The sequence below is a fragment of the Gossypium arboreum genome, chromosome 6 (assembly GCF_025698485.1).
Source record: "Gossypium arboreum isolate Shixiya-1 chromosome 6, ASM2569848v2, whole genome shotgun sequence".
Classification (NCBI taxonomy): Eukaryota; Viridiplantae; Streptophyta; class Magnoliopsida; order Malvales; family Malvaceae; genus Gossypium; species Gossypium arboreum.
Genome location: NC_069075.1, coordinates 98,118,652 through 98,136,685, shown reverse-complemented (window position 1 = coordinate 98,136,685; position 18,034 = coordinate 98,118,652). Strand labels below are relative to the sequence as shown.

The following is an 18,034-nucleotide window of genomic DNA, read 5'->3' as shown; positions in this document are numbered from 1 at the left end:
TTAATAAAAAAATTACGAGATGAAAAAAGAACTATATAATAGAATTATTTAGTAACTAGTTAAATAATTTAATAATTAATGCATAACGAATAAATTCCAATGTAAGTAAAATTTAAGAAACTAGATGGGAGATTAAGCAAGTTCTTAGTGTGTTATTACACCAAAGATTTGTGAGCAATTACACTATCATTAAGATTAAGATCGTGGAGAGAGTTGATCCTTGCCATTAAAATCTACTAAGCATTTTCTAATTAAATGATGGCCATTGATTAAGTTTAATTAAGCTTAACAACAACAATAAGAAAAAAATAAAGGTTTAAATACGTTCAAGGTCTCTATACTATTTTGAAATTTAAAATTGAGTCCAAATACTTTAATTTTGAAACATTGGGTCCCTATACTTTTTTATTTAAAAATCTTGGTCCCTCTATTTAATTTTGCCGTTAAAGTTAACAATGTCGAAGATAAAATAACTTTTCTAGCACTCAACATTTACAGTTATTTGTCAATTCAATCCTTAACCATCAAAAGTACTTGAAAAATTCAAAAATTAATATTTTTATTATTTTAAATAAAAACATAAAAATTAAAAATATATAATTTTTAAAAATAAAATATAATTTGTTAAAACATAAAAATATGAAAAAATAAAAATCTTTAAAATTCAAAAATAAAACTAAAATAAAAATAAAAACAAAAGTTCAAAATAAAATGTTATCTAAACCGAACTAGATAACTAGTCGAATCGATCCCGTAAGAGGTAAAAAATTAGTTGACCTGTAAACCAGTACAAACTAGTTGAATCAAGCTTAAAAATCTCATGTATCTTTACTATTTTAAAATTTTAGTTTTTAAACTTAAAAATTAACCAAAATCACTTTACAAAATTGTCCTATTTAACTATCAAGTTTATAAATCTATCAAAAAATTAAAAAATCACAAAATTAACTAATGACATAATTCAAACATTTAACAGATTCATAAATTAATTCCTGAATTAGCTAAATTAAATTATAATGATTTTAAAAATATAAAAATCACTAAAACAGACTTAAATTCCATACCATGCAGAAGGCCGAATGCTAAGGGTGTTTGAAGCTTTCAAATTCTTCTTCCGTGGTGGCTTTTTCGGTGGGGAAGAAGAAAATGAAAAAGATGGTAAGGTTTTCTTTTGTTATTTTATGTTTAATTATTTTCAATATTATTTTAATTAAAAACTTTTAACTTAAAAATTAAAACTACTCAACCACTGTCCATTATAAGTTATAATGGTTTAATTTTCATTCCAAGCCTTGCAGAAATTCTTTTTAACTCAATTAACCAATATTAATTAATAATGATTAAATTTTAATTTCTTTAATGATTTAGTCCTTTTCTTTAATTAATTAACAAATCATTTAAATTTTTAGACTAAATATTTGTACACCTATATAAGTACTCTATAAATATTTAATAAAAATATTTACGGGCTTGATTTACAAAAACGAGATCCTGATACCTCATTTTCTAAAACTACTTGACTTTAGAGACAAACCATTTGAACTTTACTATTCATTCAAATAGGTTAAATTATTAAATCAAAATTCAATATAATACTATATTTGACTCGTAAATATTAAGCAATAATATCTACGAACTCACTTGTCAGATTTGTGGTCTCGAAACCATTATTTTCAACAGTATTGGAAAACAGGCTGTTACATGATGAGTAAACCATTGATTAGTTCATGAGATTCTAAAAGCATCCAAATACCCGTAACTAAGCTCAACCAATTGATTGTAATGTTCATTTTGAATTTAAATTGTAAATGGTATGTACCTAAGTTTAGGGAGCATTATGAAGCTTATTTGATGATTTTGTTCTTTTGGAATGTTTTAGTCATCTTAGGACCTATAATGTTTATAAACTTTGAAACTTAATTAGTGCATAATTGTATGTTTTTTTTACTATGAAATTACTCAATCATGTTTTAGTATAATGTATAAGATGTCTTGATCTTGGATAGATTTGAATGTGTCTTGGAATATTAAATGCAATTAGGTATTATGTTGAATTTGTTTAGGCACAATTAGGTAACCATTTGCAAAAACTTTTGGTAAGCTTTGGGGTCATACAACAAGTTACCTTGCGACCTCAATATCTTGACGTTGCGACTTCCTTCCCCACTGTCGCGACCTCATCTTTTTCACATTGCAGCATGACCAAATAGTAAGTGACATTGAGACTTTATACGACCTGACGTCGTGACTTCACTCATTATTCTAGCAAATTTGTACTTAATAATAAAGTTTAATTGATAGTTTTAAATTATTTTTAAGTATAATTTTAATTGAAAACAAAATTGTTTCAGATTTGTCTTACATATATTTTTAAATATAATAATGCGTATATAAAATCATGGATATAAAAACTTTTTGCTAATAAATTTTAAAAAAACTTAAAATCACATTTTGTTTTAGCTAAAGACTAACTCATAGTAATATAAAAAAGAGTTTATTTCAGGTATTGCTTTGAGCAAAACTAAAAATAATTAAATCATAAGAATGTATAGCTATAGGCGGTCTTATTGAAAAAACGGGTTTGGAAAATGCAGCAGAAAATAAATTTATGGAAAAACTAAAGTTTTAAATTTTTTTCAAAACAAGATCTTAGTTTTGATATCTAAAGTAATAAACACTGAATAAAAATATACCTTTTCAATTTGTCTAGGATGAGCACTTCGATCGAGTAGCCTTCTCCACTATCCTCGAGCTCATATCTGCCGAGTGTGAGCTAGTTTCGAATCAGAAAATTTTTCACAAAAATTACCAATAGGATAATTTTGTAATTTCTCTAAACTTTGGGTCAAGTTGTAAATCAATAAAATATCTCTAGAAATTTTCTGGTTCAGTTTAGGTCAATGACGACCCGACAGGTTCGGTCTAGCCACCAGTTGGACCGTCGGCTTAATTTCACATCTTGGGCCCGGTTCGACCAATTTTTGGGTCTTAGTCTCAGTTTTGGGACCCTGAGCCCAAATTACGATCTCAATCCAATTTTCAAGTTCAATTACCCATTTGGTCAATTGTCTAACTTGAAAATTAATTTCCAAAAATATCATATTAGTTTTAATTAAATTGATTAATTTAATTTTACTTGATCAAAATTAATTTTTCAAAAATCACTTATATTTTTTAAATTATTTTTCAAGAAAATTCTTTAATCAAATTCTCTAGTTGAACAATTCTTACGACCACCTAATTTAATTCCACATCGAATAAATCGACTCTATTAAATTATTCCCAAAGTCGTAGAATTTTCTTTTGATTCAAACATAGTCTGGTCGAGCTTTTGTTGAGCTAGCGGAGGGACCAATCAGACATTTACAATTAGGCTCTAGTGATTGCAATTATGTCCAGAAGCATCGTTTCAATAATTCACAATTACTTAATTATGGAGTCAGTCCACAAGAAGTACCCTAATTGAAAACAACTTATTGTATACTTTTTACGAAAGCAATTCATCTAACTGCTTTGTGCAATGACCTCGTCATGTGTGTGTTACCCTCATATGATATTCTTGATTCTTTTGAGTTAAATCCATTCACTCAATACAATCCTATTTTATCTCATTGCCAGCATTATGTCTTCTTAATGATTAATATGATCACTATCAACAAATGACTGTGATAAATTACTCGTTCGAGAATAAGCAACCCGTGGCCACGTTCCATATTTATCAATCCACACATACCAATGAGAGGATATCATTAACTCTTTAATTGAACTATAAATTCCACTATTTCTAGTAAAGCCATAACATACACAAGTTATGAACCCAACATACTGACTATGGGCTCGATCATCTTTAGAGCATAAGCCTCCACTTATATCAAAGCACATGAGTTTTATATGCATGGTCAGTGACTAACTTAGGATTTAGGTAAATCACACCATGAACGTCACAAGTGAATTAATTCGCAAACTGATTCAGAATTAGTTCATCTTGGGTCTAGTCTAATGTATCATTCTACCAATGAATACATTTATGTCTCTACTCATGGAGTCAACTGCTCTGATAGCCAAGACTAGTCATCTCCCCAATTGGAATTGTAGACGACATAATAACAGTATTTGAATCAAATGCTCACTTTGATTCTTTTATGGGATTATAGACTCATTTATATTATCTACTAAAGTAAATTCTCTTTTTCTCAATGCAAACGCTCTTTACAATGCCGCTTATCTTTAGTTTGAGCTTTAGACAATCAATGAGCTAATATCTTCTTGTCACAATTTTGCTATGCATGCAAAATATAAAAGATATAAAATAAAAAAGACATAATAGTGAAATGTGAAATTAACTATATTTATTTATTCATCATTCAAATAAATATAAAATAGTTACATGTTTTATAACGCCCCCAAAAAATCCTTAATGTTTATTTTCTTATGTTTGTGTTACACAAATACATGTCTGCTTCAGTGGTTAAGTGCCCTAGGAAGAGTCTGAGAAGTCTTGGGTTCAAGCCTTGGCTTGTGCAAAAGTTTTGTTTTTAATATGAATAAACCTTTGTATCTAGTCAGTAGGCTTTTAAATAAATATGGGTATAACATGACAGAAAGGGCCTGCTGGTTTAGGGGATAAGTAGCGTGTTATTCTTACTTAAGGTTTGAAGTTCGAGTCCTGGCATGTGCAATGGAGTGTTTATTTTGCTGCCTATACCGTGTGGTAGTAGAGGTTGACCGAAATAATGCAGAGTTGAGTGGGGTTTTAATTTGGTGGTTGAGGGGATTATGATGGAGGGATTTTAGGAGGAAATGTTGGGATTTGGATAGTGGAGTGGTGGGAGAGTTTTGAGGAGTCAAGTGAGGGGAGTGTTTAGAGGTTATGCTAAAATGGGAGTCCCATTTTGTCAAAAAAATCGATCATAGCTCACTTTTTGCCTAGTGTGCCGAATTTTGCTTCTGGTTTTTTCTCTTCCCTACAATCCCCTTGCCTACCGATTTTCACTTCTTTTTCTCTCCCTCTCTCAATCAGTTTTGCTTTGGCCGAATACTTCTTCTTCTCTCTCTCAATCGGTGTTAGTAATTTTCTCTCTTCTCATCTTGGTTTTTGTGGCTGTATACTCTCTTTGCTTGTAGCCGAACCCTGCCCTTTTCTCCATTCGTCTCTTCTTCCTCTTCATTGCCGAAACTACTCCTTCCTCTACCCTCACTGTGCTGACTTTTCCTTCATTGCTCTCTGTCGATTTTGTGGTCATTACAATTCTTCAATTTTTCGTTTCGGTAAGTCTAATTTTCAGTTTGGTTCAAATTGTTCTTTTGAATAGTTGTTAATAGGAGGTTGGCTGAATTGTAGGTTGTAACCGGGGGCTTAAGTAATCATTCTTTTTCGATGATTTAGGTGGTTAGGGCCTCAATTGTTCAATCAAGGTAAGTGGTTGTCGATTGGGTGATTTAAGTGTAATAGCATAGTATTATCTTATTACTTGTTGATTGAGTGCTTACATATTTTCGGTTGGTGCTTAAGAACTTTTCGAAGGGTGAAAGATCTTTAGTTGGTGTTAGGGTGGATGAAACTCCCATTTTTACTTGATCGAAGGCATGTTGTTGTGAGTTAAACAAATGGGGTAGTTTGTGTGTATTCGATTAAGTACTTGTTTAATTGAGTAATTGGAGATTCTTGATTAAGTGTAGGGTTTAAAGGTGTGGGCAGTCTTCTCTTTCGGCAAATAGAAACAAGGTGTGTGAAAACAATGCTCCTAGTCATAAATCGGTAAAAAGCCAAAAAGTGTGTAAAGTCGACACCAAACTGGCATCAGCTACCCGTGTAATAGCCCGTGTGACTAAACATGGGCGTATGATTGACGAGGCCGACTATGTGTAAATTCATGGTTAGGCTGAATTGGGTCGTGTAGGCCCTACGGGCATGTGGGCCCAACACGGGTAAACCACACGGACGTATGGAAATTATTGGGTCAGGCTGCGTAATACACACGACCAAGGCCATTATGGGCCGTGGGCCTATTTTCACTGTTTGACTGCTAAGGTTTCACGGGTCGCCCGAGACGATTGTAGACCTACTATTGGGTCGGTAAGTTTACCTAGACCCCCTATTTGATAAAATGACTGTTTTGCCCCTATGTGATGTATGGATCTATAATCATGTATGACTATATTTTAGCATGCTATTTTAACTACATTGAGTACATGTGCAATATTATGACATGACATGACATGTTGTATGATGCGTTGTATATGGATGTGTTTAATATGATTGGAAGAAGTGTACTGTACTGGCAGCTCTGCTACAAATACTATTTAGTGCCGCAATCGGTACTGCTTGAAGTGTAGAGATGGGTGGGTTGATTATATCCCCACATGGAGTGTAAGATTGGAAGGGGATGGAGTGTAGAAGCTGGTTGGGTAAGATTTCTTGATTGCATATTTGTACCGTTACTGTCACTGAGATGGGCTCAGACCCAAATTGATATTGATATTGTAATGGGCTAAGGCCCTAACTACAACTGAACCATTACTGAAATGGGCTTAGGACGAGACTGTATTTGCTCACTGTATGGTTGTTTGATATGGGATTACACATTGAGTTTTCGTAAACTCACCCTTCTGTTAATCTGCGCAGGTAATCCCCAGACTTAGGTGGATCTGTGCAGCGCGAGACTCAGAAGTGGTCACACAACTGCTATTATTTTCGCATTTGATTTTGATTATAAGTATTATTAGTTAGGGTATTTTTATTGTAATAAGGTCTCTTTGGATTTTTGTTTTTAATTTGGGATATTTATTTGTTTTGATTTATAACTGCTACCAGTAGGAAAAGACGCGAGTTTTCAAAAAGATAAATGTTTTTCAAAGATACCACGAATACGCAACCTATTTTAAGAGCTTCCGCAAGAAATAACATTTTAAAAATTAATGACGTTTTAATATGATTAACTTTTTGACAAACGACTCACATTTTGAAAACGAATGACACGTTTTAAAATCATCGTTAAAATCTCACAAAGGGGTTAAATAGAGAATGGGTTTTTCAAGGATATCACACTTTAAAAAAAACACTTCAATGTGACATCGCCATATTCGACCATAATGTCTAGACCGGGTTTAGGTGTTACATATTTAATACAATATGGGCACATTTCTCCACAGGTTTAACCCACAATTCTTACATAGCTTAAATGAAACAATTCTACTCATATTCTACAAAAAATATTAAGTATTTCATATAAATACAAGTGGTAAATCAAATTTGTAACTGGGAAAAAAATAAAATCAGGGAAAAAATAAACTTACCAAGAATCCGTTGAAATAATAGAGAAAATAAAGTAGTAGGAAGTGAGAAGGGGACAATAAATTAATAGACTAATACCTTAAACCAATATAATTAGGGTTAATTTTATCTTAATATATATTTTTTAACTTTCCAATTTATAGAAGAAAATAACTTTCTCATCTTTTATCATAAGAATCACATTGACATGTTAATGAGAAATGGAACAGTAACTCTTAAAGAAAATTTAAATTTTAAAGAAGATAAATAAAATTTGATATACTAAATGTTAGAATTATTTTTCAACTAATTAAATTTAAAAAAAAGGGATTATTTGTTATCGTATCAAAATCTATACGAGCGAAGATGGTGAAAAAAGAATAAGATCAATTTCTCCCATATGAAGATGAAAGGACGGCCGGAATAAGGAAGAGGGTTGATGCACGGTTTCCTCTCTTTCTTTTCCCAATTTAAAATACCAAAAAAGAAGATTCTAGTCCAAGTCAACAGTCCTAATAGGTGGTCCACATTCCATCACATCAATTTAATTAACATTTGATGCTCCAAATTTATTCTATATATCAATTATATTATCAAAATAATATTTTCATTATAAAATATTTTAGAAATAACTAAAATGTCTGATAAAATTATCATTTTATCCTTTTTTTTTGTCTTTTCCATCATTTCTTCGCAACAATAAACAATTATTGAATTCAAATATCATCCTTGTACGGTGAAAATTATAACTTTACTCTTCTTTCCGTAAAATAAAAATTTATAATTTAGTCCTTATAATTTTAAATTTTTCTAATTTAGCCCAAAAGTGATTTTATCACATCAATATACATTTCAAGTCATTCTCATGCCAAATAATCAATACTAACTCATATTTCCTTTTTTTCAAATTTTCATTTTAATCCTCAAACTTTCTAGAATTTACAATTTAATTCTTTTTTTTCACATTTTCACTTCTAAATTTTTTTCATTGATTTACATTGCCAATATCAATTTCACTTTCATGAAGATTCTCTATCTATTCTTTTCAAATTTTCTTGAAATTTCACTATATCTAATCGTAAAATAGTGCCAAGTGTTAAATAAAATTTTTTGGGACTTTACATAACTTCCGTACCCGTTAAAGATTGAAGGACGAATCAATTATAAATGGTTTGTAAAACAAAATGATGATACAAAAATAAAATGATGAATCGAAACACCTTACTAAATCCCAAAATATCTTACAAAATCAAAGAGATATTTTGAAACCCCCTAAGAGAGCTCAAAGAAATTTCTGTTATGAAGGCTGAATGTTGAAATTTTTAAATTTTTTGAAACGAAGGCTATAGGATTAGAAATTTTAGTGTAATTTATTATTGGTCAAATCGATTAATGGCGGTTTTTATTAATGAAAGAAGTCAGTTGATATTTTAAAGGCATTGAGAGTTTAATTGTGTTCACTTTTATATAAGAGTTTAATTGATTTATGGTTTTTCGCTCATGGTTTTTAGACCCTTTAACCTAAAAAAAAATAATTTTGTAAATTTTTTGATATTTTTAGATTTATCATTAAAAAAGTTATAAAATAAGGACTAAATTGAATATTTTAAGTCTAGTTTAGGGGGCAATTAAATATTAGCCTTAGAGTTAATGTGCACACCAGTTTTTAATTAAGGCTGAAAAGTAACCAAAATGTTATAACTTGATAGCAATTAAAATTTAACTTTTTATAGTTAACCAAAGTTGTTGGACTATTAATTTACCAAAAGTTAATAAATATATAAAAAGCTCCGTAGCAGTTCCTTTTCCTCCTTTACTTTTCATTCTTCCTAGTGGAAATATCTTATGATGGGTTCAAACATCAAACATCAAACATCGACACTCTCATTGATCTTTCTTCTTATGATGCCTGGTTTTGCCCTTTCTGATGTCAATCAAGACAAAGCAGAATGTTCTAATCAGCTAGTCGGGCTTGCTCCATGTCTCCCATACGTCGGCGGAGAGGCAAAAACACCCACCATAGATTGTTGCAGTGGGCTCAAACAGGTGCTGGATAAGAGCAAGAAATGCCTGTGTGTGTTGATTAAGGATAAAGACGACCCGAGCCTCGGCCTCAAGATCAACGGTACTCTTGCGGAAACTCTTCCTAGTACTTGTCGAGCCAGTGCTAGCATGACAGAATGTATATGTAAGTAAAACATATATATATTCAGACCTTTGATTTTCCTTTTATTTTTTAACTGTTATTCTGAATCGCTTTCTATTGTTGGTTGTGAATCTAGCCCTCCTGCACTTGACACCCAACTCCCAGGAAGCAAAGTTATTTGAAGGATATCAAAAGCTGACAGAGGGGCATGGCAGCACTCCAGCTGCCACCGGTAATATATATATATATATATATATATATATATTCATGATCCCTTTACTAAAATTTTCTGATAGCATCTAGTATTTCAAATATTGTCAGCAAAGAAAATAATAATAGGGAAGCTTTGTTTCCATTTGTGTCCGACCGCTATTTCCAAGGGTCTTAGACAAATATATATGTGATGTCAATTATTTTCTCCATCATTTCTCTTTATTTTTCCTCATATATAACTGGTGTTAAGTTTTAAACAAAAGATCAACAAAACAAAACAAAAAATTTTGTATTTGAAAGCTCAAAAATAGAAGCAAATCGGATGAACAATTGAGAGAACAAATTGGCAACTCTCATTACTTGAATAGTTCAAATTACATGTACATAAGTAGATGGATTACATTGGTAAAAAAACAAAGCTTGCTTGTGCAAGTAAATAAGCTGTTAAATCAGCATAATGACTACCTAAAAGCTACTAAATCAGTTAAGTATCTAAATAATCCTTAGCAAATACAAAAGTTACATTGAAACAACAAAAGGTCAACTATCACATGGACTCATTAACTGAATTACTCCTTGGACAATAGCATGCTGCTGCTGTGATGCTCGGTCACTTGCTTGCTTGTGCATGGTTTCATGGATACATGCATGCTACTATAGTTGCTACCTTTTGAACACTCCTCCTTAGCTACTAAGCAACAAACTCCAATTTCCTTTCTCAAACACTCAAATCTTGTAGCAACCAATGGCTTGGTCAGAATATCAGCAAATTGATCCCTTGAACAACAATGGACCAAGCAGATTTCATTTATCAATTCTGCTTCCCTTACAAAGTGGTATCTGATCTTGAAATATTTTGTTTTACCATGGAACACAGGGTTTTTGGAAATAGCAACAGTTGACTGATTGTCAACCTTGATCTCAGTTGCATCCACTTGATCAGCATTCATGTCATCCAATAGCTTTCTAAGCCAAATGGCTTGATTAACAACAGTAGCACCTACAATATACTTAGCTTCTGCAGTGGATTGAGCTACTTTCTGGTGCTTCTTTGAACTCCAACTAAAAACACTTGATCCTAGAGTGAAGAAGTAGCCTGATGTGCTCTTCATGTCATCAACTGAACTAGTACAATCACTAACTGAATAACCAACAAGCTTTAGCTCCTTTGTTCTTCCAAACTTCACACCAAAATTCAAGATTCCTTTGACATATCTTAGGACCCTTTTTGCAGCTTTAAAATGTGCAACATTGCAGCAGTGCATGAACCTCGAGAGCAGGCTAACTGCATACATGATGTCTGGCCTTGTTGTTGTCAATTAGAGTAGGCAACCAACCAAACTCCTGTACCCCTTTTCATCCACTCGATCATGCTCATTGGTGCTTGACAGCTTTTCTCCTAGTGCAACAGGAGTGCCAGCAGGCTTGCACTTTGACATGCTAAATTTGCTTAGAACTTTCAGTGCAAATGCTTGTTGGCTTATAAAAATGCCTTGTTCTTCCTGATTTATCTCCATACCAAGGAAGTATGTCATCAAACCAAGATCAGTCATCTCAAAAATGTCTTGCATTTACTTCTTAAAATCTTCAATCAGCTCACCTTTGTTGCCAGTGACTAGTAAGTCATCAACATACAAGGACACAATCAACAAAGTCTCCCCTCCAACTTTCTTGACATAAAGAGTAGTCTCAGTTATACTCTTTGTGAACCCGAGCCTTGAAAAATAGGCATCTATCCTGTCATACCAGGCCCTTGGAGCCTGTTTTAGGCCATACAAGGCTTTCTTGAGCTTGTAGACTTTGTGTTCCTCTCTAAGGCCTTGAAAACTTTAGGCTGTTCAATGAAGATTTCTTTCTTGAGAAATCCATTTAGGAATGCTGATTTGACATCCAATTGATGCACTTTCCACTGTTTCTTAGCTGTTAAGGCAAATAACAGCCTTATGGTGTCCAACCTTGCAACAGGTGCAAAAGTTTCAAAGAAGTCAATTCCTTGCTGCTGATTGTACCCCCTTTACAACCAACCTAGCCTTGTGCTTGTTCAGTAACCCATCTGCATTATTCTTAGTCCTGAACACCCATTTAACACCAATAACCTTTCTATTTGCTAGCCTATCAAACAGCTCCTAAGTGTTATTCTTGTGAATCATTCTCAATTCAGCCTCCATAGCTTCTTGCCAGTAGTTTTCTTTTACAGCTTCAGCATAGCAAGACGGCTCAAACATGGTTATAGCACATCTTTCATAGATGTCTGCTAGTGTCCTAGTGCCTCTAACAGGTGCATCATCATAATCATCTTTAGTTTCAACTTCAATTTCAGCATGCTGCAAGTCAAGGTCATTCTGATCTTCATCAAACAGACTTGTATTAGTTCCATCCCACTTTCAACAGCTTGCTTCATTAAAATTTACATCCCTACTCACCACAATCTTCTTGGTCGATGGATCAAAGATCCTATAACCCTTTTTGACATTGCTATAGCCAATAAACACTCCTGGCATGGACCTCTTTTCCAGCTTAGTTTTTTTCTCTGCTGGCACCAGTGTATAGGACAAACAGCCAAACACTTTTAAGTGTGAAACAATTGGTTTTTGTCCAAACCAAGCTTCAAAGGGTGTTTTATCCCTAACTGCATTAGTTGGCAGTCTATTCAGCAGGCAAACAGATGTGTCTACAGCCTTAGCCCAAAAATTGTTAGGCATTTTGGCCTCAAACAGAAGGCACTTAGCCATATTGAGGACTGTCCTATTCTTCCTCTCATAGACACCATTCTATTGTGGTGTGTAAATGGTAGTCAGTTGGTGTTGAATCCCAGCTTCATCACATATCTTTTTAAATCTCTGAGACACATATTCGGTTCCATTATCTAACCTTAAGCATTTCAGCTTGCAACTGGCTTGGTTTTCGACCAATGCCTTGAATTTGCAAAAGAAATCAGCCACATCTGACTTTTGTTTCAAGAAGCTTACCCAAAAAAACTTAGTGTAGTCATCAATGAACAGTGCAAAATACCTATTGCCATTCAAGTAGGTGGTCTTCATAGGTCCACAGATGTCTATATGGACCAATTAGAGCTTGTTTTGAGCTCTCCAAGCTTTGTTGACAGGGAAAGGAAGTATGGTCTACTTGCCAAGTTGACAAATCTCACACACATCTTTCTTAGGCTCAACCTTGGACATGTCTTCAATCAAATTCATTTTTTGTAGCAAACCAAGTGACTTGTAGTTCACATGCCCCAGCCTTTTGTGCTACAAACTTGATTCATCAACCTGAGTCGCATGTGCCCTTGGTTCTAGCTGATTTACATCCAAAATGAAGGTTCGATCATTCATGGCTACTGTTGCTAACACTTGGTCAACATCATCTATAACACCCCTTACCCGTGTTCAATGCCGGAACAGGGTACGAGGCATTACCGGACTTAATCACTAATCATCTTATAAAAACCGATTCATAATTTCACTCTAATCTAAAACTTTTTCAAACACATTCAAGTTCTCCCTTAAAAAGAGCTTACAAGGCCCATATCATGCTTTAATTCAACCACACACATAGGTAAGCATGCACATTCATAAATTGCATGATTTAATTAATAACATAATCAAGACTACCTACATTAAATGACTTTATATAATAGAGACCTTCAAATAACATAGGTCAGTATTTTAAGCCAATTCCTAGCAACTTAATAACAATTAAACGAGTCTCCATACATGCCAAAGACTTAAAATACTTTAAAACCTTTATATATCGATCAATAGTTTGATAGTGTGATTTAACCTCCGGCGACCTCCAACTCGAGCTAACATCTTCGACACTATAGGAAAAAGGAAAGGAAGGGAGTAAGCATTATAGCTAAGTAAGTAAGTATGTAAATATTATTAAACAATACATTATCATACTTTAATCAAATTCACAATATGTTCTCGAAATATTACCATCACAAACACACATACTTTCACCATTACAATCATAAACAGGTTCAAAATAAGCCGTCTAGCAGAGTACCAGCAACTAAATTATTTATTTCTGGAGCTACAGAACTCCAAATTACAAACCGTTAATTTTTCTTGAAATTATATTCACCTATATTCTTACCTAAAATTTTCATAATTTTTGGTCTAGCCAATTAGTACAGTTTATTCATTGAAGTTACCCCTGTTTCACTGCTCAACTATTCTGACCACTCTTCACTACGAATCAATTTTCTCCTCGTACAGAATTCAAAGGATGTTATCGTTTTTTTTCATTTGAAACTAGACTCATTAAGGATTTCAAGCATATAAATTATATCCCCTAATTATTTTTGTAAAATTTTTAATGATTTTTCCAAGTCAGAATAGGGGATCACGTAGTCATTCTAAACCAGTCTCTCAAAAACTTAAATATCTCATAATATAGAATTCCTTTGCTTGCTCTGTTTTTGTTATATGAAAACAGACTCATTAAGATCTAATTTGATATCTCATTCAGTCTCTGATTCAATTTCTACTATTTTTGGTAAATTTTTAGATTCACGTCACTGTAACTATCTAGAACAGTTTTATTGTCAATTTTGATCTTTCACACTTCAATTGTATTCATCACTTTCCCATAACAATCTTTCCAATTTCCAATCACATATCGAGCATACTGCTCATAAGTTACACACGTATATACTTACACTTATCATCACAAAGTCATATGCAATTTCATTTAATCAATTTTCCAGTTGAACGTTTCGGAATAATAACAGATACGTGATAGTATCGCACGCAACCCATCTTTAAAATCGAAGCTCTCTTGTACACATAGTGGCCTTCACTTAGCACCACTCATGTGACCTAGCTCGATTGTACACATAATTTTGGCTCTCTTGTACACATAGTGAACACTTAGTACCACCCATGTGACCTAGCTAGTTTATCTCGTAGCTCTCTTGTCTACACGGTGTCCTTCACCTGGAACCACGCATGCGACCTAGCTACATATATCCCGTAGCTCTCTTGTCTACATGGTGTGCACATAGTATCACCCATGCGACCTAGCTACATCATAATGTCTCGTAGCTCTCTTGTACACATGATGTGCACTCAGCACCATACATGTGACCTAGCTACATACCATCTCAGATCGTCCAATCTTTCCAAGGTTCAACCGGATTTCTCTCTTTCTAATACTTGATTCCATACTTTCAATAGTCAATTATGATTCAAAAATCAGCTACAATACATAAAATATGCTGAAATACAAAAACATAATAAAGATAATGTATTATTTACATACAAACTTACATATTTTCTCATTTCCATGTCGAATTAATATTGAACATTTAAATCATAATAATTATACTTACTTTCAACATCTCAGCAATCATAGTAAATATATCAATTTTACATTGAAACATGCATAAATTAATGCTTATTATACATATGAACTTACCTCGATACTAAAACGACCATTTTACCAACTTTCTCGATTTTCAATTTTTCTCCCATTCTAGATTCAAATCTCATTTTCCGGGATCTAAAACGTCATATTTTACTTATTTAATTAATTTACTATTCAAAACAGTCCTTAACTCAAACTTTTGCAAAATTAAAATTTTGCCCCTAAATTTTTTCATATTTACACTTTTGCCCCTAGGCTCGGGAATTAAACTTCATCCCTTATTCTTATGTTTTATGACATGCTGATCATTTTTCCCTTCTATGACAACATCAAATTGTGACAGCCCAAAATTGACCCTAGTCGGGATGTGGTTTCGGGACCACAAAACCGAGGCATAAAAATAATTTAAAATTTATTTTGATGCCTATGATATGTGTTAAATTGTGTGTGACATTTTTGATGATTTGATTTAGTGTTATAAATGTGAATTTCACTAGAAAGGGCCTAGTAGTAAACTTTGAAAGTATGATAGGAAATGTGTGATGACTAATTAAAGCATGCATGCAAAATAATGGACTTGCATGTCAAATACCCCCTTTTTATAGGTGGTGGCGGCCATGGCAAGAGAGGATGGGCAAAACATGTCATAAACATGTTTTGTTGGTGCATTAGGGAGAAATAATAAACAAAGGTGTATGGGTAAGAAAAGAATGAAAAAAAATGTGTGTGTGTGGTATCCCCCCATTGCCGTGAGTTGTAGAGAAAGAAAGAAAAAATTTGTTCATCCTTTCTTTGAGCCAAAACTAAGGAAGAAGGAGGATTTTGCTCCATTTTGGTTTAGAAGAGATCTAGAAGGAGATTTGGCTATACTTGCATCAAGATTAAGGTATGTTTGAGGTTGTGTCATGAGATTCATGCATGTTTTAGTTGCTAACTTGATGTTCATGTTAGCCCATGGTTCAAATCCTTGTTGTGCCATGGAAATGGTATTTGGCCAAGGTTGATATTGTGTTAAAGCCATTGCATGCTAAATGTGAAGCTTGTTGATGATGCATGAAATGATGGATTGACTACTCTTGAAATTTCTTTTAGCATTCTTGAGTAAGACATTGAATCCTTTGTTTAACCATGACCAATAAATTAAAAGGAGTAAGGTGTGTGATGTATTCGACCATGGTATGCTCATGAGCATGGTTTATGCTTCTTGCATGATAGTTAAAAATTGTGTTTTGCATGGTTATGGACACCTTGAAATTCGGCCTTGCATCTATATGTGTATATATGTTTGCACATGATGTTTCGATTATGAAGTAAATGATAAATATGTTTGTTTAAAGAAGAAAGTGTTGAAGAATGTTTGTGAAATTGCAAGTACATTCGCCTAGTACACATATGATGTGAAAATCTTGCAATTTATTGTTGATTTTGTGCAAGTATGACTAAGTATAATCGGCCACATGAGGGGAATTATTGTGCATGCATTCGGTTAGAGGCAAGCTTAAAGGTGCCTATTCTTGACTTAGGTAATCGGCTACCTTGTTGTGAGCTAAGGCCGAATGTGTGCGTAATTAAAGAAAATTGACTAAAGTGCTTAGTTATGTGATGTTGAGTCAATGATATGTGTATTCGGCCAAGGCTAGCAAGCGAGACTTTAATAAATTGAATTTGTTTGAATTAGCTCAAGAGCTTAGAGGGCCACAAATCCGATAAAGGGAAGGAAAAAGTAGTCGAATAGCCATCGGAATCGTTTGACAACATCCGAGGTAAGTTTTCGAGTATCGGAACTTAGATTTTGATTCTATTGGATGAAGTAATAAGCAATCGAAATTGTGCCCTTGTATGTGGCCATTGAGCCCAAATGATATTTCTTATTAAGTGAATTGTGCATAAAAGTTTTGTTATGATATTGAAACAAAGATGTGTATGAATGTGCGAATTGTGATATCCGGCTAAGCCTGAAGGCAAATGTGCGAATTGTGATATCCGGGCTAAGCCCGAAGGCAATTGTGCGAGATATGATATCCGGGCTAAGCCCGAAGGCGATTGTGCGAGTTGTGATATCCGGGTTAAGTCCCAAAGGCATTTGTGCGGGTTATCATAACCGGGCTATGTCCCGAAGGCGTTTGAACGAGTAGCTATATCCGGTTAAACTCCGAAGGTATGTGATTTGAAAATTATAAGCTTGCTGTAAAAATTTTCAGTTAATGCGCTTGTGAAATTCCCAACAACAAGGTACGTTTTGTGTGTGCTTTGCACACTATGAGTAAGTGCGTATGAGTATTCGCTCCAATGATAAATGAGCTATCGGCCTTAACGAAGCCGTTAATTGTGTATGAATATAAGAGTTGGGATTGTGAAGTAAGCATGTCATTGAGAAATTATGCATATGAATTATCGTTTAGCTACTTGAATGCTATGCTTTGGTTGTGTGTAAATTATGGCTCGAAACTTACTAAGCATAAATTGCTTACTCCGTTCCTTTGTTTCTCTGTTTTAGATTTTGCTCGTTAATGATCGGATTCGGGATCATTGAAGGGAAGTCATCCACACTATCAAACCCCCCTTTTGGTACTCTTTTAGTTGAACTTTGGATATGGCATGTATAGGACTACCCTCGGTTGTTTTCAAGTACCTTGTGATGTATATGTGTACGGCCATGCGAAAATGGCTCGTAAAAGTGGAGTATGGCATTAGACCATTTGAAGTCGTGCTTATTGTAAATATATATATGGTTTCATGATGTGATTATGAATTGGAATGGGAGTGTTGGTCACATGATCAGCCATTGGAATGGCTAAATATGATCACATGTGGACCTATGTATGACAAGACTATAGCTGGACCATGGAAACCACAAAATAGGTAAAGTTTACCTTGAAAACAGATGCTGCCAGCTGCAGTGACATGGATGTGTAAAATCACTAAAAATAGTAGGAATGGTATTAAATAGTGAATAAATTATGTAATCGAACCTTGATGAATCTACTTTCATATGAAAGTAACGAAATGATCATATGAACAGTATACCGAGA

At 33.7% G+C, this 18,034-nt stretch overlaps 1 protein-coding gene across 2 annotated transcripts; it reads left to right on the top strand.

The window, feature by feature from the left end:
• Positions 1 to 9,046: 9,046 nt before the first annotated feature.
• Positions 9,047 to 17,742, top strand: LOC108485862 (non-specific lipid transfer protein GPI-anchored 6-like). 2 transcript variants are annotated; one of them, XM_053030021.1, is made up of 3 exons: positions 9,047 to 9,461; positions 9,556 to 9,651; positions 17,500 to 17,742. In XM_053030021.1, exons 1-3 carry the CDS (start codon positions 9,119 to 9,121, stop codon positions 17,511 to 17,513), a joined length of 453 nt encoding a protein of 150 aa, XP_052885981.1. In that variant the 5' UTR covers positions 9,047 to 9,118; the 3' UTR covers positions 17,514 to 17,742. The 2 variants fall into 2 exon arrangements, with proteins under 2 accessions (XP_052885981.1, XP_017645198.1); XM_017789709.2 differs by lacking the exon at positions 17,500 to 17,742 and having other exon boundaries at positions 9,556 to 9,871.
• Positions 17,743 to 18,034: the final 292 nt, after the last annotated feature.